The 25,384-nt window shown below is 36.0% G+C and overlaps 1 protein-coding gene across 6 annotated transcripts in view; it reads right to left on the reverse strand.

Annotated features, from left to right (window-relative positions):
• The window catches only part of BIRC6 (baculoviral IAP repeat containing 6), a 225,438-nt gene that overhangs the window by 74,678 nt on the left and 125,376 nt on the right, over positions 1–25,384 (reverse strand). For all 6 annotated transcript variants that reach the window (XR_006960345.1, XM_047069619.1, XM_047069617.1 and 3 more), the window contains 12 exons: positions 21,684–22,246; positions 20,531–20,706; positions 19,469–19,565; positions 19,141–19,335; positions 18,057–18,257; positions 16,192–16,471; positions 14,065–14,321; positions 13,701–13,809; positions 9,279–9,500; positions 7,064–7,847; positions 5,804–5,947; positions 5,061–5,190 (listed from right to left, as the gene is read on the reverse strand). Coding sequence is in view for 5 of the 6 variants with exons in the window: in XM_047069619.1 (XP_046925575.1) it covers positions 5,061–5,190; positions 5,804–5,947; positions 7,064–7,847; positions 9,279–9,500; positions 13,701–13,809; positions 14,065–14,321; positions 16,192–16,471; positions 18,057–18,257; positions 19,141–19,335; positions 19,469–19,565; positions 20,531–20,706; positions 21,684–22,246 (3,158 nt within the window). In the remaining variant the exon portion in view is untranslated. The remainder of the gene's footprint in view (positions 1–5,060; positions 5,191–5,803; positions 5,948–7,063; positions 7,848–9,278; positions 9,501–13,700; positions 13,810–14,064; positions 14,322–16,191; positions 16,472–18,056; positions 18,258–19,140; positions 19,336–19,468; positions 19,566–20,530; positions 20,707–21,683; positions 22,247–25,384) is intronic.

A 25,384-nucleotide genomic window follows, 5' to 3' on the forward strand; every position in this document is an offset into this window, starting at 1 on the left:
TCATTAAGAAGGAAGCTAACCATTTTAGACAAGGATTAAACAAGATTTTATCATTAATATGAAGGCAATGTAAATTGATTTAGGAAAAACTGATGAGGTAAAGCCTGATATTCAATCCTTGCTGATACCAATGAAAGGGAATCACCACTGTTCATAAGCCAGGACACTTAAATTATTATCTCTAGAAAATATTACATTACAATAGTATTACCTCTTGAGGCAATGAAAAACCACTACCATTAAATTTCTTTTATTGTAGGCACAGTTCAGTGTATTTGCAACAAACATGTAATTTGGTCCTCACAACATGCATATTAAGAAAGAATATTATTTTCAAAATAAGGAAACAGCCTGTAGCAAGGCTATGATACAACTTGTAAATGACAAACACACAATTCGAGCTGAGGGCTCATCCTAAAGCATTATGGTAGATTTCTTATTCTACAAATGGGAATAGAAAGGAACAAGTTTCAATAATGAAGATTTGTTTTGCTATTTTTAGTTAGGAAGCTTAGCTACTTTAAGAACGAATATTAAGCACTTTACTAAACTCTCAATATTTTCTTTCATTACTCTGGAATACGGCATGCTATTAAACATCAAGAAATGAATAACTAAAATGATCTGATTTGGCCATTAAGAAATCCAAAAACCTGGATGAACTTAGGAGTGACTTTCACCAGTGTGGATAAGTTATACAGATTCTCTTTGCACTTTTCTAACTCACACAATTGTGATCTAATGCTTTTTTAATGTTAAAAAGGTGAAACAATTAAAATGATAAAATAGTACATTTTCATTATCTCCTACGTTGTGCTTTCTTTGAACGTCTGAAAAATACCCCTGTGATGTCAATTTCTGAAGTTCCTTCCTAACCACAGTCTGCCTTTAGAGTTTCCGTTTCTTGTGTGAAATTTGAAAATTCTGTAAATACCATAAAATACATAATGAAAAAATACATTTACTTTATTACAAAGGCAAAAACAGTTAGAAAGCCTAAATAAAATACTTTAAAAAAATCACAAAATTAATTCAACGCATAATCAGGAAAACCAGTAAAGATCATTAGGTGATAAGAACTTACATAGTGTCATACCAATAAATGTCAAATACTAAAAGGTATCAGTAAAAAACATTCTTCTCAATAGTCTGTTTAAAATTGTTCTAGGGGCAGGGCACCTGGGTGGCTCAGTTGGTTGAGCATCCGACTTCGGCTCAGGTCATGATCTCACAGTCCGTGAGTTCAAGCCCCGCGTCGGGCTCTGTGCTGACAGCTCGGAGCCTGAGGCCTGCTTCAGATTTTGTGTCTCCCTCTCTCTCTGCCCCTCCCCTGCTCATGCTTTGTCTCTCTCTGTCTCAAAAGTAAACAAAACATTTAAAAAAATATATTAAAATTGTTCTAGGGGCACTTGGGTGGCTCAGTTGGTTAATGGTCCAACTCTTGATTTCAGCTCAGGTCACAATCTCATGGTTTGAGAGATAGAGCCCCATGTCAGGCTCTGTACTGAGAGCATGGAGCTTGCTTGGGATTCTCTCTCTGCCTCTCCCCCACTTGTGCACATGCGCCCTCTGTCTCAATAAATAAATAAACATGAAAAAAAAATTTTCATGTTTATGAACTGACTGGGTGGTTCAGTCAGTTAAGCGTCTGACTTCCGCTCAGGTCATAATCTCGTGGCTTGTGAGTTCAAGCCCCACGTTGGGTTCTGTGCTGACAGGTCAGAGCCTGGAACCTACTTTAGATTCTGTGTCTCCCTCTCTTTGCCCCACCCTTGCTCACACTCTGTCTCTGTTAGTCTCTCTCTCTCTCAAAAATAAACATTTAAAAACAATTTTTTTAACTAAAAAAAAAAAATTGTTCTAGTTCGGATTACCACTTCTAATCAAGATAAGTAACAAAACCAGATTTACTCTACTACCTGAAATAACTAAAAACTAGGAAAATACATTAAACAGTTTTCACACAATGGCCATCAGGAAGGCCACAGAGTGATGCCTAGGTGAGTGGAAACTAAAGAGGTGAGCTCTAGGACTGCTCCAGCTCATTGCTAGAGTTTCCCAGGCCATAGATCGGCACAACTCAGAAGTCATCCAAGGTAAGGATACGGACTGGGAGTCCAGGAAGACAAAGACGGCTGGCTGCAGTTTTTAAGTCACATTGCTAGGGAGGAGAGATCTGCAGAGAGAAAGAGCTCCAGAGATCTACAGTCTCTTCTGGGTCTTTAGCGCATACAGATGAGCATTATATATGAGGAAACCACCAAAAGCCAAGTTAAGTACTTCTCAAAAGGGGATCAACCCCAGAGTCTAAAATAAGGGCTGTAATATTTAGTGTTCTCAATGCCTAGTGAATTCCTAATATTTCTCAGATGGGTATTACCTCAGTAGTGAGGCCCAAGTAGCCTTAGACTTTCATTTTCAAATGTGGTACCCTACTTCTATTTCAATATAGTACCTTTTCAAAATTAAATTCATTAAAAACTTAGTTCCTTAGTCTCACCAAACACATTTCATGTGCTCAACAGCTACCGTACTAGACAGTACAAGTTTATTAAAAATGTCCATCATCACAAATAAGTTCTGCCTTAGTTTAAAAGGTGCTCTGTTCCTAATTAATAACATTTAAAAGCTAGATCTAAAAGAAGCAATCCATTTCCAAGTAATATAACTTTGTCCCAGAACAAAATAAAAAATATTTATTAAACTACAAAAATATCCAGCACCCAAAAAGTAAAAAAGTAGAAGTCCAATAAAATTTTCCAGGCAAATAAAGAAGCAATAGTATACAATCCATAATGAGGAACAAATAATCAACATAAACATGTTTAAAGGAAAGCTTATACACTTTAAAAAAGGACAAGGAGATATTAAAAAAGAACAAATTAGTAGGCACTACAGAGGAACAGAATTGAAGACAGAGCAATATAAATTATCCAAAAATTTTAAACAGAGGGGGGAAAAAGAGGCAGGGGATCAGGGTGGGGGGAATGAGCAGAGCTTCAGTGAGCTATGGAAGAACTTCAAGAGGCCTAATAAATGTGTAACCTGAATAACTCTACGTGAAGAGAGAAGCAGAGACAGAAAATATGAGAAAATATTTGTAAAAAAATTTCCAAATATGATGGAATCTATACACCCAGATTCAAGAAAGTCAACAAACCCACATCATAAGCAGCAAGAAACCACAAGGCATATAACAATCAAATTGCTTAAAAGCAATGACAGAAATTTGTAAAAGCAAAGATACTGACACATAACTATATTATTTGAAAGCAATGTAGTCAAAAGCTATGGGAAGTGGGTAAAATTATTAATTTTGGATTACTTGTTTTCATACATATTGATAAAATATATATGCACATGTAAATATATCATACCAAGTATGGCTAAAGATCATAAATACACTTTAAAGGACCAAAGCATTGCTAAATACAGGTTAAATTAGCACTTGCAAATTTTCCATGTTTGCTCAGGATGACTCTTTGTCTGACTTTTTACTAGGAGTAGTATTCTTAGAAAGTAATCAATTTATTTTTTAAATTTGTAGGTAATAAAGGTCATTACTCTTAATGACCTAATAAGACATTTTAGAAAACAGTATTCCTTTATAGTGAAGAAAAAGAAAAATATTAAATTTCCAGTTATTTTGTAATATAATGTCTATACTTTCCCATGATCAATAGGAAATAGCAATAACTGAACTTCAGTACTCTTGCCCACTTCTCCTTCTTTCATTTAATTAATTATTCATTTTTTTCTTCATCGTGCACAAGGAACAATTTCAAGGCTATGATACAAAAAAAGTCTATAAAATCAAATTTTCAAAAAAGTTTAGCTGTAACAAGATATGGCAGACATTTTCAAATAAGAACAAATGTTATTTATACAATTATAATAGTATTTGAACATTTTATTGTTTAACTTATAAAAAGGAAAGAATTATACAGTATTATGTACATACTTGTGTGGCTGCAGTGACTAAAACCAAGAAAGAATCTTTTCTACCTTATTTTCTCATAGCGATCACATCCATTCACATGGTTTAACTTACCATCTATGGATGGTAACAACTCCCAAACCTCTTCAACCCAGTTTTTTTCTAAGCTTAGAAATTACAAAATAAGCTTTGTATTTCCCACTGATACATGGACATCAGCTTTTTTCTGAGATACTCCTAAGTTCCCAGCTATAGTACTTAGGTACTCCCTTCTAATGCATACAGATAGAAACATACTTACATTTATATTAGAATGCAAACATTCTTAAATTTCATTTACTTTTTAAACAGCGTAAGTCAGACCCTAATATTGAGGGGCAGGGTACAGGTCTTGCTTACTCTTACAGCCTGAGGACTTACACATAGAAGGTGCTCAATCAATTCACTCACTGATTTCATTCTCAGGATTTCTGAGAGGCAATCAAACTATCTACAGGCAATCAAACTACAGTTGATCTGCATTCTGCCATCAAAACTGCTTATATTTTAATATAATACAAACCTGTGTTTTAATAACCTGTATACTGTTCAAAGCCATCATCTTAGAATACAGGCAGGAAGCCTAGGGGATAATTTCTCTCTGCTTTCTTCACTATTATAAATAATAAGGTCACCAATCAAGTCTACCTACTTCATTTTCATCTCCTGACCATTCATTTCTTCCTGAGATCTAGTAAATATTTATTATTTAGAATCCTGTTATCCAACCTAATAGCCTGCAAATCACCTATTATAAAAAAGCCCTACGATTTATTGTGAAAAAATTCCATCAATGGCTTCCCAAGGCTTGTCAACATTTCCAACTGTCCATTCTGTCAATTCTCCACACAACACACACCACAGCAAAAGAACTATGGGTGCTAGAAGGCAGCGCACATACACTTTGTCTCCTTTATCAGCTTCTTTCTCATGCTTGAAAATGTAAAGACATACTGACCTTTCTATTCATGAAATGGTTGCTGAGTGAGTAGATGCAGTAAAATAAAGTTACAAAACATAATAAAAATTTTATATAATGTAACATAAAGTTAAAGAAAAATTTTAATACTTAAATCTGACTTGCCTGACACTCTGTCAAGAACTTCTGACAATGTTGTTGAGACTGGCAAATGAAGTGTACGGAACTTATGGCCTGCTCCATACATTGGATGTTGGATGACATGGCTTGTAGCATTAATTCTACCTTTATACAGCTGAAAATTCAAAAGAAATCAAGAAGTGATTTTTTGGAAACATGTATCATTACAAAACAATTTCAAAAGTTTTTCTAAAAGAATAAAAACTGTAAATACACACAAAATATAAAGAGTATATTTTATATATTTTTGAAAGTATGGTACATTTGACAGCTTGAAGCTTGGAGCCTGCATTGAATTCTGTGTCTCCCTCTCTCTCCGTCCCTCCCCCACTCATGCTTTCTCTTTCTTTCTCTCTCTCTCTCTCTCTCTCCCTCTCCCTCTCCCTCAAAAAGCAGCATTAAAAAAATTTTTTTTTAAATGTGGTACATTTGACATCTGATTTGTTGCTCAACTTTTGTATTAGCACCACTGTACCTAATAATATGTCACTCTTTCCCCCAACCAAATTATACTTTTCATGGTAGTGCATAATTAGGCTATTTATCACAAGAAGGGCTATCCAAAGAAGACTTGTAAGTCCTATCATTAAGTACCAAGGTTGTTCTAGTTTCAGTTTGCTATTTTAGAAATTAGGATGTAGAGGTAATTGCAGATTCTGATATGAAATTATAAAATATCTTTATACACAGCTAATATTAAGATTTAATTTAACTGTTAAAATACTCACTGGACAGGGAGACTGAAGAAACATTGTCACTTTCTCATCCTCCAGCATCAATTGCAAAAACAATCTACGTATAAACCCTGAAATGTTGCCTGATGTTGGAAGGTTCCCTCTTTGAGGAGACGTTTGAAAAAGTTCACAGAGGACCTGGCAAGTAAAGAGATTTAAAAGTTAAGTGCACTATTTATCTGCAGCTGTGTACTTTCAAGAAAAAAAAAAAAAAGATTATCCCCAGAGAAAATTTCTGTGGATAAACTACTACTACAGGGTTTTCACATAAATACCTGGTGTAAGCAACTTACTTTCAACTTGAGTCAATATCAATGTGCTTACAATGCAATAAAAATTATGAAAAAAGGGTATTAAAAATATCAAACAAAGCCTTAACAAGAAGCTGAGAGATGATAATTAAGCCAGAAAGCAGTAAGACACAAAAGTTTCAGGCTACCCAGAGGTACAAACCAGATTTTCAAATTCTCATATCCATGACCTTGGTTAAAATTGATAATTTAGACATTTCCTTTAATTAGGCATATTAAGCAGATCAAGTTTGGCAATAATTAAATACTTTAGACACTCAAGTATCTTGCTATCCTTCTCAATAAAGTTAAATCATTCAGTATTTCTTGAAAATTACCTTAACTGTCCCTAGATAAAGGTCAAAACAGCTAGAAAGGAGCAGAATCTGGCAAAAATCAACTAGAATCGTCCTTATAATAATTCTAGCTTTCAAGATTTTTGTCCCCATGGACTTAAAACAATAAAATCATCTCTCATATTTTTAGTGAGATGTCAAGAGTTTCCTATCTGAAATCTACCCTAATGTCTGCTTCATTAGAAGCAAACTAAAAGTCATAGCAAGCCAGTTACAACAAAATACAATACTCCACTGCAGATGAGATGACACCTTCAAGTGGTCAATCGTCTTTCAGCAGCCCGTATTGTTCTTCTGGTTTGTCCTCTTTATGGGGGGCAGGGGGAGATGAGTTTAAAAATAGGAATGTATGATCTACAGCTAGAATCGTTGTGAATTTGCCCATTATCTCATCAAAAGGAATATGTGACAGTTGAGAGGAAGAGGGAAGATATATCAAGACTTTATTTTAATTACAGTTTCAATTTAGATCTCTAAATGGACCGTAACCCAATCTTCATTATCACCTGTAATACATACCCCTTTCTCAACTAATTTCATTAGTGTTATTTAACATTGTATTAAAATAATAAGATGTCTAAAACTTAAGCCGGTATTTCTAATCTTACCTGAGCCATCAGTTTTTGATTATGAGGGTGGCATGAAATGCACTGCAGGAAGAATGCAACAGTGGCGTTCTCAATAGCTGTCCTCTGTTGAGTAGTCAATCCTGTTGGAGCAGCTGAAGAAAGAGAGGCCGGTCTTGCACTAGTCTGTTGTTGTGCACCTAAATTATGTCCTCCAGAAGCGGACCCAGAATGACACAATAAAAACAGAAGTGCTGTCCACAGTGGATTGACCTCAGACCCACCGAGCCAGTCTTTCATAACATGGCTACTGCCAACTTCTGTCAAAAACCTAAGAATGGGAGCAACCAGGTCTGCTGTGATAGGCATCTTATTACATTGTTGTGCAACATGATGCCGCCTGAGCTTGTCCTGGGAAGTATCTATTGACTGAGCAATGCTTTCTGAGTAAGAAATGTGACTGAAGCAGAAACTAGCCAGACTCCTCACAAGAAGAGATGGCAAACCTGAGTCCAATAATTGTTTGATAGCTTCTGGAGATTGAGAAGAGGATGCAAGGGTTGCCAAATGTGATTCAGTTAGTGCAAGAGGCGCTTGTGCATTTTTAGAGTCATCTGTTAAGGATGAAGTAAGATCTTGCTTTTTGCTATCATCAGTCATGGACAGTCTGTGGTGACACTGCACTGGAGGAGGGGTAATTCCCATCCAGCCCATGAGCAAAGAAAAATAATTTGGGTGTATATGACACATTGAGCAAAGTAGACTGTCAACAGCTTTCTTCAAAACCATATTGCAGGGAAGAGACATGGACCAATTAAAAAGTAACCTAGGGGAATAAAAGACACCAAGTTAATATTATATATGTATCTTTAGAAAGACCTCATTTTTCCAATAGTAATATTAGAAATCAATGTACACTGTATAAAATCATGACATCTATAAAAGTATATGTTTTATTTGACATAGAATACTATAAGATTTCATGATGACTGCTTTGATATACATTATTTAGGTATTTAGGTAGATGAAGGTAGATTAGACTTGTAAAACCAGTACAGAAAATCAAGAGATCTGTATTTAAATGTATCTACCGCTCTATGTGTGACCTCAAAAAAGTTACATAAAGAAACACTAGAGTTGTGCCTGGGTGGCTCAGTCAGTTAAGTGTCCAACTCTTGATTTCAGCTCAGGCCATGATCTCATGGTTCCTGAGTTTCAGCCCAGCATCAGGCTCTGCATTGACAAGGTGGAACCTGCTTGGGATTCTCTCTCTCCCTCTGCCCCTCCACATTTGCGCAGTCTCTCAAAATAAATAAATAAACTTAAAGAAAGAAAGAAACATTGAAAAATTACACAAAAGAGATGTTCAGATTGAATTTGACATGATTGATGGCTTAAAATTCACGTTTGCAAATCAAAAACTATTAGTAAGTTTCATTAATAAGTCGTGGGTTATGCCAATTGAGAAGACCAAATATGAAAATGACGGACTAAAAAGGACAAAAGGCCAGTCTTTTATTAGGTCATGGAACTCCTCAGAAATAAATATGATATTCTGTTATAGACTTAGCAATTACAGGCGCTAAGTTCAGCAAAGCCCTAAGTATGATACAGAAATGTGGGTAAGCGGAAACTGCCAAAAGAACAATCCTATCAGATAACTAGAAAGTAGTAAAAACAACTAACCATAAAAACTCTCTAAAGCAGTAAGTCTTTCAAAATTTCCAATTATACTTTTACTCCTTAAATAGCTGTACATTAAGGATAAAAAAAACAATCTGGGGGTGCCTGGGTGACTCAGTCGGTTAAGCGTCCCACTCTTGATTTCGGCTCAGGTCATGATCTCACAGTTGTGGGACTGGGCCCCGTGTTGGGCTCCATGCTGGGGATGGAACCTGCTTGAGATTTGCTCTCTTCCTTGTCCCTCCCCCGTTGGCATGTGCACAAGCCCAATAAAAAAGTCTGGTGGGTAAATTTGCAAAAAAGAATAAATACTATGACCTGTAGGAACACATACATTAAACACTCCAATTTTAGGTGGGAGAAAGCAAGCAATGACACTAATATTTCTTCTTAGTGGAGATAAATCTAATTAAATTTGTAAGCACCTAATTTCAAAATTATACATGATTCTATGTAACTACTACTTTCAAAGTATTATTATTATCCAAACAAGCATATAAAATACCATTTCATCAAGTGAAAACCTGTAACAATCTGCTAACGGAAAAAAAAGGATTTCAAAAATCGTACTTACTCAAAGAGGTCTCGGTCCAGGAGCGCTGGTAAATCGTACTCTACAAGCAGTTCATAACTGTGCCACAGAATTGCTGCTACACAGTGCAAATGAGAAGGAGATGGCATGAGAAGACCATACTCTACTGTCGAAGAGTTAGGGCACATGTAGCTCATCCTGCCACTTCTCCTCATAGCAGCCACTCTTGCAGAATCACTGACCCATTTTAACAAGGCCTGAATTCTTAAAAGAAAATGAATTCAAATAACCAATTATACCACAACTGACATTTAATATGGATAAATACCACCATTTCAAGTAAGCACTGCATTTATGAGAATCACATACTAATGTTCTTGGTACTTTTAATCTAAACTAGGAAGGAAAAGGAACTTATGTAAGCAAAACTGGCATAGTAGTTCTACTTCTCCAATAACCTTACTAATCTTAACTGATGAAAATGTTTGAAATAACATATGATAACATATAATTCTGCAAATAAACATTGGGTAATTTCTTAACTCACTTACCAAAAAAACCCTATAAATATCTGGACTTACAGGATACAAAACTTAACAAATTCATGGTCTCCTGTAAATTTTCTTTCATCTTATAACAAATCCACATAACCCAGAATAGTAATCTGGGGCTAACTCCTTATCGTGCAACACAGCATGTCTTACTCCCCTGGCCCCCAACCATTAAATACTACTAGCAGTCACCCACGCCCCTGCACTCTGACAACAGAATATAGCCCCAACGTAAGTACTTTTTCTCAAGTGTCACCCTACCCTTAATACCCTGGAGTTGGGGGAATACTGAGAACAACATTTAAAAAAAAATTTTTTTTAAGTTTATTATTTATTTTGAGAGAGAGCATGAGCAGGGGAGAAGAAAAGAGAGAGAGAGAGAGACAGAGAGGCAGAGAGAGACAGAGACAGAGAGAGACAGAGAGAGAGAATCTGGAGGAGGCTCTACAGAGTCACTGCAGGGGTCTGAACTCATGAAACTGTGAGATCGTGACCTGAGCTGAAATCAAGAGTCAGACACTTAACTGACTGAGCCACCCAGGCGCCCAGAGAATAACATCTTTTTTTTTTTTTAATTTTTTTTTTAAACGTTTATTATTTTTGAGACAGAGCATGAACGGGGGAGGGGCAGAGAGAGGGGGAGACACAGAATCGGAAGCAGGCTCCAGGCTCTGAGCCATCAGCCCAGAGCCCGACGCAGGGCTCGAACTCACGAACCACGAGATGGTGACCTGAGCCGAAGTCGGACGCTCAAACAACTGAGCCACCCAGGCTCCCCATAGAATAACATCTTTTAAAGCAATATGGCTTTGGAGTTTATAAGATTCTTTGCTTCAGGTTACAAGAAATGGAGGTAGTAAGGTATATAATGCTACTTAAACCCCTTCTCTGCTCTGAACAAGACCCCTTATTTTACTGTTTTTTTAATATATATTTTTAAAGTTTTTATTTATTTATTTTGAGAGAGAGAGAGAGAGAGGGAGAGAGGGAGGGAAGGGCAGAGAGAGGGAGAGAGGGAGGGAAGGGCAGGTCCCGCACTGTGGGCACAAAGCGACGTGGAGCTCAAACTCACGAACCATGAGATCATGACCTGAGACGAAACCAAGAGTCAGATGCTTAACCAACTGAACCACCCAGTTGCCCCCAGACAAGACCCTTTAAATTTCATATGATAGGAAATAAATATAAGTCAGAAAAAGAGAAAGCAGATGAGGTAATTGGGAAAGAGTAAGATTTTCTCAGTGTGCAGAAGCCAGTAATTTTGTTATTATGTCAGTTCTAAAACATTTATGTTTTAAAAAGTATTATGTATGGGGCGCCTGGGTGGCGCAGTCGGTTAAGCGTCCGACTTCAGCCAGGTCACGATCTCGCGGTCCGGGAGTTCGAGCCCCGCGTCAGGCTCTGGGCTGATGGCTCAGAGCTTGGAGCCTGTTTCCGATTCTGTGTCTCCCTCTCTCTCTGCCCCTCCCCCGTTCATGCTCTCTCTCTGTCCCAAAAATAAATAAACGTTGAAAAAAAAAAAATTTAAAAAGTATTATGCAGTGAGAACAATTTTATTTAGGGTAATTTTCCTACGACAAAAAAAAAAAAAAAAAACAAAAACAAAGAACTATTAAAGAATTAAATAATTGTAAGCTATCTTAAGAAAGTTGTTCTAGAAAAATATTTAAAAGTAATTTTTTATGGGGCGGCCTGGGTGGCTAAGTGCGTTAGGCGTCCGATTTCAGCTCAGGTGATGGTCTCACAGTTCGTGGGTTCAAGCCCTACGTCGGGCTCTATGCTAATAGCTCAGAGTCTGGAGCCTGCTTCAGATTGTGTCTCCCTCTCTCTCTCTCTGCCTTTCCCCTGCTCGCTCTCTGTCTCTCTCTCAAAATAAATAAGCATTAAAAAAATAAAATTAATTTTTTAATTCTTTTTTACCTCATTAGCCATTATAATTTGAATTTGGCACAATTTATTCTATCAAAAAATATTCCAGGGGTGCCTAAGTGGCTCAGTGAGTTTAGCATCCAACTTCAGCTCAGGTCATGATCTCACAGTATGTGGGTTCGAGCCCCACGTCAGGCTCTGTGCTGACAGCTCAGAGCCTGGAGGCTGCTTCCGATTGTGTCTCCCTCTCTCTGTGCCTCTCCCCCACTAACACTTTGTCTCTCTCTCAAAAAGAAACATTAAAAAAAAATTCCAAAAAATTCCAATCTATTTTTAAATATAATAATCATATTACTTATGTGAAGCAAAAAGCTTTATAGAAAAGAATTCAGCTTATTTAATATCTTGAAGTTACCATGCTGGAAATAAATTTACTTCATTAAATGCCATTTGAACATTCTTCATCGGAGAGTATGAAAGCAACTAACCTAAAATAAGTTACAGCTTATTACATTATCAGTGATTAAAGTATCAAAATTTACTAGGCACCTGCCACGCCTGACACTACCCCAAATCCCCAAGTCTGACCTATGTAAATTGTCCCTTGTGAGTGACAGTATTCTGTCTCCCCAATACAAGGCAAAAAGCTGGATTCAATGAACTTGGACACTCTAGTATCTAGCACAGTGCCACGCACACAGCAACTATTCAGTAAAAAGCAATAAAATGAGTAAGTACCCGCAAAATTAATGATTTGTTAATAACTTATAAACAAACTAACAAAATATCAAATGATTTTCTTGAATATTAACCAAAATATTAAAGGATAGCATTAACTCAGAAAATAGTAAAGATTAATTGTTTATGGAGTCACACATTCTATAAATGGTATTCTGGTATTGACATATGATATATATAAAACATGAGAATGACAAATCATCACCCAAAATTTGTCAACAAAAACGTGTCTCAAAAATACTTGGGAAGTTCTTCTCAATGTAGAGGTAGAAGACATCAAAGAAAAGGTACATTAGTAAAACCCATCCAAAATTACCTATACGTAAACCATCACTAAATATTTAGGTGAGATATTCAAATATTATTTACTTTGTATGACAACATTTCACCTTGCAGTAGGAAGGAGATAGAAGGTAGAGAGCTAATGAAAAGCTGTCAATGAATATTACAAATAATAAGTAATCAAAAAAAACATTACTTTTGTCAAAATAGTCTAGGTGCCTAATATGGACACAATATTCTAATATTCATACACAGTAGTAAATGCTACCTAAGATTATATGATTTGACAGCACCACAACTTAACAAAGATCTCCTAACAACATGGTTCACATAAAAACATGTAATATTTTGGGGCGCCTGAGTGGCTCAGTCACTTAAACGTCTGGCTCTTGATTTCGATTCATGTCATGATCTCATCGTTTGTGCAACTGAGCCCGGCATTGGGCTCTGTGTTGACAGCGTGGAACCTGCTTAGGATTCTCTCTCTCCCTCTCTCTCTGCCCCTTCCTCACTTGTGCTCTCTCTTGAAGTAAATAAACATTTCAAACACTGTAATATTTTATTCCATTCCGTTTGTCCAAAGTAATACTGATTATAATTCTATTTCCATTCAAATTTGCTTAAGATATGTCCAAATACATAAAAATTGATGTTTAATGTTCACAAAGTTTCTAGAAGTTATATCATGTAAAGCATACAGGTATATGTCCAATATAATCAACGGTCTTGACTTTTACGAAACAACCTAAGGAGAAAGTATTAGAAGTAACGTTCACTATCACATAACTGTGTGTAAGTGTGTCCTTAAATAATAAACAGTGATCTCACTGTCCGTGAGTTCAAGCCCTGCATTGGGCTCTGTGCTGACAGCATGGAGCCTGCTTGGGATTCTCTGTCTCCCTGTCTCTCTGTCTCACCCCCGCTCTCTCTCTCTCTCAAAATAAATAAATATTAAAAAATTAATTAATTTTAAAAAAGGAAAAAAAGAAACAGAACAAAACAAAAAAACAGGATCAACATATACCTGTCTTTTGTTCCAGGATCCTGAGTTGTTCCAAGCTGGTAAAGAATATCTATCGTAGAATCGGAAGAGAGTCCATTCAGTCTTCCAAAAAGTAAAGGGCTGTTTAGATCTTGCAATAAAGAACCAAAAGAAAGTTTGCTAAATAAGCAAATGGTATAGGAACATTTGCTCAATTTAATTTTAAATTGTTAATTAAAAATCACGCTTCCATAAATTACAGCAACAACAAAAAAAAAAACTCCAAGGACATTGAAGCCATAATGGAAATTAATTTCAGAAAGAGATTTCATCACAAAGTGATTAAGTAACTGTCACTGTTTTGCAGATAGGTAAAAATTAAAATATCAAAGTTAACGGTGGTCACCTGTAGGATCACTGCCTGATGCTGCACAGTTTCTCAGGAGAATGTCTATGAGCTTCAGGCCAATTCTCGTGGACTGCAGTCCTATCTTTACAAGCACAACCTCAATGTTGGGTGAGTGCATCCCACAGTACGGGGACATCAGTAAGGCAGCACAAGTCTGCAGCAGATTAGCAGTAGGTGCAGCTGCACTTGCCATCATTCCTTCCAGATCACTTATGTGAGTAAGGCAATGATGCAATAACCGTAACCAGCCGATACTGAAAAAGACAACACAAAGCAGCTTACGTGGTAAATTCAAGTGGCTCAGATTATTTCTGGGGTAAAACAAAACTGAAAAATCAGCATGTTGTGTCTCATAAATAACACAAATCTTCATTTAAAAAATGCTAGAACATGAAGAAGGACTTAAACACAGTTAAGTTTCCTCCATAGTGTAACAAATAAAAATACTTAACCACTAACAGCATTTAGGAACTACTTGCCTTTTGTTCAACCAGTCAAAAAACGTTTTTGTATTTTTTTAAAATAGGTTCCACGTGCAATGTGGAGCTTGAATTCATGACCCTAAGATCAAGGATCACATGCTCTCCTGACTGAACCAGCCAGGTGCCCAGTCAGAAAATGTTTTTTTATATATACACATATATGTTTAAATATAAAATGCATAGGATTATAGCCTTGTGAAACTATAAAGTCTTGGCAGCTTGAGAATAAAAAAACCCAAATTTTCTTATCAGGCAAAACTTTCAATAGAACCAGTGTATAACATTTTCAACTAACAAATTTTACCAGATAAATGTGAATTAAAGGACATATTCAGGTCCTTGTTTATTTGGTCAATTTGTATGGCTCAAATCTAACCTTTCCACTAACTGCCATTTAGGAATTATCATACAAGACTAGGTCTCTGTCTATATGGTCAATTTGTATGGCTCAGATGTATCCTGGTGACAGGCATGTGGAAATTCATATATTAGACTCTGATCCAAAGAACAGAAATCCATACCCACAGATACTACACATTGTACATACCTCAAGAATTAAACACACACAAATTTCAATTTTAACCAGCCTCCAAGTTCTGGTTCTAAAGAATCATTGTCTCTATTACATCTAATAAAATTACAGCGCTGTATAAACTACCTATGGAACAAAGGACTTCCTAAGCCCTAAAACAGAAACCATAGAATAAATAATTTCATAAAAAGTTCAGAAAGCTTTTTTTAAGAATCAGACATAAGGGGTGCCTGGGTGGCTCAGCTGGTTGAGTATCTGACTTTAGCTTAGGTCATGATCTCACGGTTCATGGACTCAAGCCCCACATGAGCTCCCTGCTGTCACTGCGGAGTCTGCTTCAGATCCTCTGTCCCCATCTCTCTCTGCCCCTTCACTGCTCACACACGCTCGCACTCTCTCTCAAAAATAAATAAAACATTGGGAATGCAAGCTGGTGCAGCCACTCTGGAAAACAGTATGGAGGTTCCTCAAAAAACTAAAAATAGAACTACCCTACGACCCAGCAATTGCACTACTAAGCATTTATCCAAGGGATACAGGTGTGCTGTTTCAAAATGACACATGCACCCCAACATTTATAGCAGCACTATCAACAATAGCCAAAGTATGGAAGGAGCCGAAATGTCCATCGATCTATGAATGGATAAAGGTGTGGTGTATATATATACAATGGAGTATTACTTGGCAATCAAAATGAGTGAAATCTTGCCATTTGCAACTACATGGATGGAACTGGAGGGTATTATGCTAAGTGAAATTAGAGAAAGACAAAAATCACATGACTTCACTCCTATGAGGACTTTGTAAGAGACAAAACAGATGAACATAAGGGAAGGGAAACAAAAATAATATAAGAACAGGGAGGGGGACAAAACAGAAGAGACTCATAAATATGGAGAATAAACTGAGGGTTACTGGAGGGGTTGTGGGAGGGGGGATGGGCTAAATGGGTAAGGGATACTAAGGAATCTACTCTTGAAACCACTGTTGCACTATATGCTAACTAATTTGGATGTAAATTTAAAAAAATAAAAAATAATATTAAAAAGTAAAAATAAGTAAATAAATAAATAAATCATTAAAAAAAAAAGAATGAGAAATAAAACATACCTTGTTTTGGATACCTGATCTTCAGATGGAAGAAAGGGATTATTAACTGTTGCCGAAGAAGTGGTACCAAAAGCAGTGAGGCCCAGTAATTTAATTTGTGACAGGCCTAATGTGCTGGCATCTCGGGGGCGATGAAGTCTAAGGCAGACAGCAGAAGCTACTTCAGCTTTTACCAGCTGAATTTTTATGTAGGTGAGGCCGCTGGTGACGACAGGAGTGGACAAAGGGAGCATGTTTACCCCATCTGCACTCACTTCAACGGACACAGAGGACGGGCAGGCTGGAGGAAGAGAAGAGTGAAAACTTATTAAAGAAAATGTGAACTGGACTTCATGGTTTAGCAGAAATCCCAGTAAAAGAGCAGCTTTCAGTTATATTATGAACTTGCAAACAGATAATTTATATGCCACATCATACTTTGTCACTGACTTCCACCAGGACTGATTTTGGAGCTATTTTCCAACATAAGATATGAGATCTACAATATAACAAAAATAGTATTTTAAAAATTGTAACACTCCCCTAAATAAAAATAACTGAAGATATGTAATCCACATTTACATAACTTGAGTCTCTGCAAGAAAAAAACTGCCAAATTGGCAATTACTCTATTATTTCTATTACTCAGAATTATCACCCACAATGTGGGACATTTGATTAATACGTTAACAGCTTAGGGTTGTAAGTAATTTGGAAAAGAATAATATACCAAAAACAAAGTGCTTTGGGGCACCTGGGTAGCTCAGTTGGTTAAGTTTAAGACTTCATCTCAGGTCATGATCTCACGGTTCGTGTGTTCAAGCCCCAGATGAGGCTCTGTGTTGACAGCTCAGAGCCTGGAGCCTGCTTCCGATTCTGTGTCTCCTTCCCTCTCTGACCCTCCCCCGCTCATACTCTCTCTCTCTCTCTCTCTCTCTCTCTCTCTCTAAAAATAAACAAACATTTAAAAATCACCATTTTTTTTTTTTTATTATTAGAGCAAGAGCATGTGAATGGGGAGAGGGGCAGAGGGAGAGAATCCCAAGCAGGCTCTATCCTTGGCACAGAGCCCAATGTGGGGCTCAATCCCAGGACACTGGGATCACGACCCGATCCAAAATCAAGAGTTGGTTACTCAACCAACTGAGCCACCCGGGCGCCCCAAAATCACTATGCTTATACTGAAAGAATCTGGGATCAAAAATGCAAAATAGTATTTCAGATTCCTTTATGAATACTTGGAAGAGTTCTTTTTCCTCTTAATGTAAAACTTGTTTCCTAAAAACTCTTCTCAATTATTTACACCTTGCAAAGTGAAAACAAAATATATTCAATGAAAAAGCACCAAATGAATGATACTCAATATAGTACAAATTTAAAAAATCACACTCAAATATTAAAAATATTAAATATTACAGTCAAGTTATTAAAATAAAAAATTGTGTACATGTAATTATCTTACAATGGGGGGGGGGGGAACAACACATAAATCCAAGCTAATTTCCCACTGCAGGACTGGCACTGAGGATGGGGCTAGAGAAAGTATGCCTGCTATCTACAGGTGTGTAAACTAACTCATTTCAAGTTAATGCTATAGCTTAATAAATTTGGGGAGAAAGGCAAGGAAAAATTATATATAACTGAAATAGGTTGGTTTGGATTTCATGAAACATTCCATTTGTTTAAGGGGAATAGCTATGTCAATTCATTTCATGGGAAATGATTTGGTGGTAATGTTGAATATTACACAAAAAACTTCAAAATTAAGCAATCTGGGAGTCATACCCAAATGTATCACTGTTTACTAAATATTTTCTCTCATTTTTAAGTGTTCCTACATTACAGTTTATTTTCATACATGTTTCTTTACAAAAAATACTACTCACTCGCAAGAGATGCAAGGTGAGGCTGGATATGTATCTCTTTAAGAAGCACTGCTGCAGGAAGGTGAATAGTGAGGTCGCACCAAGCCTCCTCTGGTAGGAAGATGTAGGACCACGCGGCAGAGCGAGCCCTCCTGTGAGGAGGCGTGGCCTGTAAAAGCACCTCAGCTGGTTGGGCAGTTGGACTGCTAGATGTAATTGTACCTACAGAAGATATTATAAAAATCATAAAAATTCTGTAAAAGAAACCAAATAAACCATCAAGAACTATCTAATCACTGAACCAGAAAAATTAGCTAAAATCATAAACATCTGATGCTACAAACATATTTATTAGTGTGTGTTTAACACGATTTGTCACAGTATTTACAAAATATCAAGACACCCAGTCAACCTGCAAGGTGATAAGTTCATTATTAGTTGTTGCCTAATTTCTTTATATTCACACGTCAAATGAAAACTAAGGTAATAACAAATCTAGCACAATAAACTGGGAAAAGGAGTACCCACTTAAAACGGAAGCTTCTTAAAATAACTCAAAATAAGATGGAACAAGTTCTTTAAACTGATTAACATTTATGGTGAAAACAGACACAAAAATCTGCTATTTCGTTTCACAAAAGGTGTTATTATTTAACTCGGAAATACAAACAAATGAGATCATTAAAATGGGAGCTATTAAAAACTTCCTTCTAGGGGCGCCTGGGTGGCGCAGTCGGTTAAGCGTCCGACTTCAGCCAGGTCACGATCTCGCGGTGCGTGAGTTCGAGCCCCGCGTCAGGCTCTGGGCTGATGGCTGAGCCTGGAGCCTGTTTCTGATTCTGTGTCTCCCTGTCTCTCTGCCCCTCCCCCGTTCATGCTCTGTCTCTCTCTGTCCCAAAAATAAATAAACGTTGAAAAAAAAAATTAAAAAAAAAAAAAAAACTTCCTTCTAACCAACAGACTGTTTCAAAAACCACTACCTTTAAAATCACTTGTTTGGTGATATTATCACATGATCAACTTACTTCAAGAACTATTTCTGCTTCATACCAGCTAATAAAATATGTAAGTTCATATCAATAAGATTTAGTAATTCTTTTCTTACCCAGGGGTGCAAAGTTATGGATCCCTTCTGCATTATCAGGCTCAGAAGCTAGTATTCTTGTTTTCAAAGTGCTGTCAACAGCTTTATTGGGACCAGAATCAAGAAACTTCATAATAGTTGATACCATACTTCTTGCAGTGTTTACAATAGCCCTTGTACTAGTAACCATATTGTTGCAAATGAGCTGAACTCCACCTAATTTACAAAGAACACCAAATGAAAATAAGACAGTGTGACATTCAGTCACCTTTCACAGAAGACTACAAAAATGACAACATACATTGTCAAATGCGTACACTTAAATGACAATTTGTAGAATTTATCTTACCCATATCATGGAATGCTTTCAAGGCGTCACTGGTATCCAATACTCTCAAAATAAACCACAGTAATGGTTCAGATAACTGGCAAGTAGCGAGAGAGCCCTAAAGAAAACCACATGTGTACTGTGACTTTGTAACAGTGATTATTAACTTCCTGTAATTAGGACAATTAACATATTAACTGTAATATTCTTTTATAGTTAAGTATTCTAAAATTATAGCCTTAATCGAAATCACAAATTCAACATATCTGCCAAAAGACCTAAGAAATCTTACTGAATCAACAAGGAAGTATAGCTTTTTTTCTGAACTGAGAGTATTTTTTAAATTAAGCATCTGTCTTTATCTAGTATTATCATTTTCGACGTTAATGTGCATTGATTTTGTTTTCCATTAGACACTAATTTCATTTAAAAACTGATTCTTCTCAAATATCTTTCCATTAATGGAGAAATATGTGCATATATATATGCAATGACAATTTAAGAAAATGGTGATTCACACTGACATACAAAATACTCCTTAAGAAAGTACATTTTAAAACCTGCATTTGAAAAAATGCAGTAAATGGACTAGAAGTTAAAAGCATCACACTGGTTCCTACAATTTCATTTTATAAGAAGGAAAATCAAAAAGCAGTAATATTCGAAACGATTTTTCTTTTAAAATTACCCAAATCCTTCTTGGCTGAAAGAAAACTAAACAAACATGCATCATAGCTTGAAAAAACAGTCGCATTAAACTTTTGTATGTAACATCTACAGAGAGCATTTTGGTATTCCACTATGCTATTTCTAGGGAAAAGAAAACTTCTTGAGATAACAGGAAAACAACCTAAAAGTTAAGATTATGTTTAATGTTTTATTCTTAGATCACTGTGGTGATTTTTCACAACATGGACTCAAAAAACTACATTCAAACTTTATTTAATAGTCTATAGGTCTTTACTTGATGCTGCTGCTCTTTTTCCAATATATGAATCCTCTGTCTTTGTCCTATAAATACTTCTCTGTCCCCATTGCCAGAAACTATTTAAATTACTGAAATAGTTGCCAGACTGAACTTACTTGTCTGCCCATATATCCACAGGCCATGTAAGTTAAAATTGGCTGCAGCATCATGTGGACCGTAGAAGCTTTTTTACTGAGGGTTGTCAGTATGGTAAACAATCCATCCCCAACTGATATAGCATCTAACCCACCATGAAAGTTCTCATGTTTGGTAAGATGCAATCCACTTGCCCCTAGTTTAAATAAAAAGATTACACATTTTTAAAATACAGTATATACTTAAAAACCAGTAATAATTAAAATAGAAAAGTCATTTGTCCTGAAACCACTGAAGGATGGGTACATAACAGCTACATATATGTATATGTGTATGTGTACATAAACACATGTGTGTATACATATACGAGAGATTGGGATATTCATCATAGCATTCAGTAAAGCATGTTTTTGGCCATCTTCTTACATGAGATACCTCTATTGTTGGTAACAATAAAAAGAAGTTGCTCTGTTATATGACTGAGGAATATCATCTTACATATCAGCCATATACCAAGAAGAAAGGAAATGGAGAGAAAAATATGTGGTATTGTTACATAACTATGCTTCAAGACATCGAATTAAAAAAAAAGATAGGATGGTTGTTTCCCATACACAAAGAAAGAAAAAACAGAATGGAATCAATGGGATTAATGTTGTCACAGTTTACAGAAGTACAATATATCAGCTTTCAAACAGGTAGAAAAGTTAAGCAACAATACAGAAATTTTACACTGATGTATGTGTCATAGAAACTGTTCCACTTTGGATACAATTTTACACCTCACATTTTTTAAAAAGTGGGAATCAATAAGGTTCCCTAATATAAAATTTGATGTGAAATTCTTCATCTTTAACACATCAGAGATGTGTGATTATAAAGTATGGTGCCTGACCAGTGAGACTGATTTTTTTCTTAATATAACAAATTACAAGTTATTTGATTAGCATATTATGGTATTTAAAAATTCACACTTAAAATTCTTCATCATTTCTATTTCACTTATTGATAGAAGGAAGCCACTCTCTAGAAGTTTCCACTTACAGCTTGCTAAGAAGTTTGCAATGAAGTAGCCTTACACTATAAAGTAATAAAAAATCAATTTATATGTTGCTAAAACAAAGAGATACAATACCAAAAACAAGCATAAGATTAAACATTCTCAATACGTACCAATTATCATCGCCATGGCACTGCTATTACACAGGCCCAGAGCAGACAAAATCTGGCTCATAATCTGTTGGTTGGCTAACACTAAGTCAGCAACATATGCAGGTGATCCTTGAACACTACTACTGCTTCCATTACCATCTTTGCCTCCGGAGACTTTTTCCTCATCTGAAACACTGTCTGTAGTATTGGTGGTCACAGAAACTCTTGCACTGTATTCTCTATTGCCCGAAAGAGGCAGCTGTACTAGAATGTTAACCAGTTTTAACAAATCAAACATGAGTTGATCTCTTGTCATTTCGCCACAAACTGCTTTTGCATCGCCTGGACGAATAAGGTTGGCAAAGAGTCCCCCAAAGCATGCTCGAGCACCCACCGAGCTATCTGATCCACTTCGAGACATCACTTTGTCTGAGCAAGTGATATAGTGGTGCACTAAAAAGGTGACAGACTCTATTACAGCAGAAATAGTACTAACTGAAACAACTTCAAAATTCTGCTCCAGGGTAAATTCTAAGAGCTTTACTTGGGCATCAAGAGGACCTTGGCCTGTCTGGAAAGCACCCCTGCAGAAAAAGAGAGATGATTAAAAATTAATCCATCTTAAATTTTTAAAAAAGTAACCACCACAATACAAGAGAGCTAACACAGTAATTAAACTCTTGGTTTTCACTGTTTCATTTTGTAGCAAATGGTTTCCATTCTTCCTGAGTCATTCTAACTGTCTTCCATTTGACACAAAATCAAAAATGACTTCCCTTCCAATAGAAAACTAAAGGACAAGTAATCAAACAGGTGGTTTTGAAGCTATGGACTAAAATATTTGAGTATCACATGGAATAAGCTCTGGTTTTTCATATCTTCAAATGGTGCTATTTTAAACATTTTCTACTAATTATGATTTTCAAAACTTGAAATTCAGTCAACTAATTCTTACACATCAAAGTTAAATGCTCTCAAGTTCTGCTTATGCCTAAGATATAAAAATCTGGAGAAAATACTGCCCTCAAATTTATGAGAAAAAGTAAAACTAACTATAAAGTCACATAAACCCATTACAGAGCTGGAAATCCAGGAAAGATAGGCACCTCCAACGAGACAGAATAAGAGCTTGACTTTCCTATGGCAGAACTTGAGAACAGACACTGGCAACATACAAATGAGTAAGAATTCAGCTAATATATTTAACAAACGGCTAAATTCTGGTGTATGCAACGGTGATAACACAGAACTCTTGACGTTCAAACCCATTCACAGACACCCAACCTTACAAACCCCCTACAGCACACTTTGCCCATGTATCTATTCCATTTAGCTGTTCCTGAGTTATATACATTATAATAAATCAGTAAATTTTAAGCGTTTTACCTGGGTTCTATGTATCATTTTTACAAACTACCAAAACTGAGGAGTGTGCTGTGAGAACCCCTGAATTTGCACCCAAATCTGACAGAAGTGCGGCAACTTGCAACTGCGCGCTCTGAAGTGAGGGCAATGTTATGGTACTGAGTAGCTAAACCTGTGAGTCTGACACTAACTTTGGATAGTGTTAGAATAGGATTGAGGTGTAGGACAAAGCTTCATGTCAGTTTTCTGAAAATACCAAAAATAATGATAAACTTCTAGCCAGAATGACATAAATAAATAACAATTACCAATATCAGAAACGAAAACAGGAATCGAACTAGAGCCCATCAACATTAAGAGGATAATAAGGAAATAATACAAATAATTCGACAACATAGATGAAATGAACAAATTCTGTCAAGATGCAAACTGCCAAATCTCACTCAAGAAGAAACAGAAAACCTGAATCATCTTTCACTATAAAATAAATTGAAAACGTTTTCTCCAAGAAAACTCCAGACTCAGCATGCCTCAGTGGTGAGTACTGTCGAATCTTTAATCAATTTTACACAACTCCTTTCAAAAACAGAAAAGGGATCGTTTGTTTTATGAGTCCAGCATTAACTTGTATAAAAAACAGGCACTTTTCATAAAAACCAGACATTGTAAGAAAAATGCAAACATTCCTCATAAAGATAGATTCAAAAATCAACAAAATGTTAACTAATTTAATTTAAGCAAGACATGAAAAGGATAATATATCATGACCAAGTGAGCAGTGAGTCTATGCTGGGAACACACAGTGATCAACACTTTTTTAAAAAAAATCAATGTAATTCACCTTATTTACAGACTACACAGGAAACAACATGATAATTTCAAAAGATATAGAGAAAGCATTCCACAAAATCCAAGGGTAACACATGATTTTTTTAAGTCTTAGCAAATTAAGAACACAAAAAACCTCAAATTGCTATCAGACATCTACAAAGGAAGCTATAGCTAGTAACATTTCTACTTGTGAAAGACTACCAATAACAGTAAGAAAAAAACAAAGATGGCCAATTTCATCATTTCAACTGATCATACTGAAGGTACTTAACCAGGGCATTGGGAGAGGGGAAAGGGAAGGGCAGGGCAGGGGCTGCGGATTAAGACATACACACTGGAAAGGAAGGAAATAAGGCTGTTTTTGCTCAGTGACTACATGACTGGGTACAAAAAAAAAAATCCAAAGAGGCTATGTAACTCTTCCTAAATTGATCCGTAGACCAATGCATTCTCAATCAAAATCCAGCAGGGTTTTGTTTTATTTCAGGTAGTATAGACGAGAATCAATAAACTTATTCTAAAATTTATGTGGAAAAGCAAAGGAACCAGAATAGCCAAAACAATTCTGAAAAAAGAACAAAGTTGGAAAACCAGCACTACCAGATTTCAAGAAACTGTGGAGGGACCAAGGCAATACAGTATTAGAAAAGTATAGATGCAAACGTCAATTCTACAGAAGAGAGTCCAGATAGTGCAAAACATGTACAGTCAATGGATTTTGAAAAGCAAAGAAAATTCAATGAAAAAAGCAGAGCCTGTACAACAAATGACAGAGGAACAAATGGACATCCACAGGCAAAAACAAACAAAAACAAAAAACAAAAAAACTGTGACCCAGATGCAACATAAATGTAAAAACTAAATTTCTAGAAGAAAACATAGCAGATCATGTGTAGGACCCATGGTTTAGGCAAGGATTTTTTCTTTTTTTTAGGACATAAAAATAATATATAAAGGAAAAACTTGACAAGACTTCATGAAAATAGAAAACTTATTTTCTAAAGGATACTGTTAAGAAAATGAAAATATCATCCACAGGCCAATAGAAAGTAATCTGCAAAAACACCCAATAAAATTGAATGCCTTCTTTATATTAAGACTCTGTATTTCTTCCTGGTCATAAAATTAATTTACCTAAGAGCTCCCAGCTAACTTATCAGGATACTAGACACTTTCTTAAAAACACAGAAAGCAAACAAAACATAAACCAAGACATTCTTGGCCCAGAACTTTATGCATTGGATTAAAGAAAATTACACTAGAAAATTCACAGGGTGTGTGTAGAGCATAAGGGGTTGGCTGAAAAAAGAAGAGAAGCTGAAAAAAAGAAATTGTTGATCAGTTTTGGAGGCATGCAAATATCTCCACTTTGAAAAAAAAACAGTATGTAACTAAACTAAAATCAAGATGAATGTTTCTGTAGGAAACGTAAGAGCAAATATATTACAGTCTCATAGGAAAACCTTTACTGCAGTACAACTTTATATGAACAGTAGTATACTAAAGCATATGTCTACTGAATGTTT

This window comes from Lynx rufus, unplaced genomic scaffold (genome assembly GCF_022079265.1).
Source record: "Lynx rufus isolate CCGP_SWC_20201006 ecotype Redwood Valley unplaced genomic scaffold, mLynRuf1.p SCAF_8, whole genome shotgun sequence".
Taxonomy (NCBI): domain Eukaryota; kingdom Metazoa; phylum Chordata; class Mammalia; order Carnivora; family Felidae; genus Lynx; species Lynx rufus.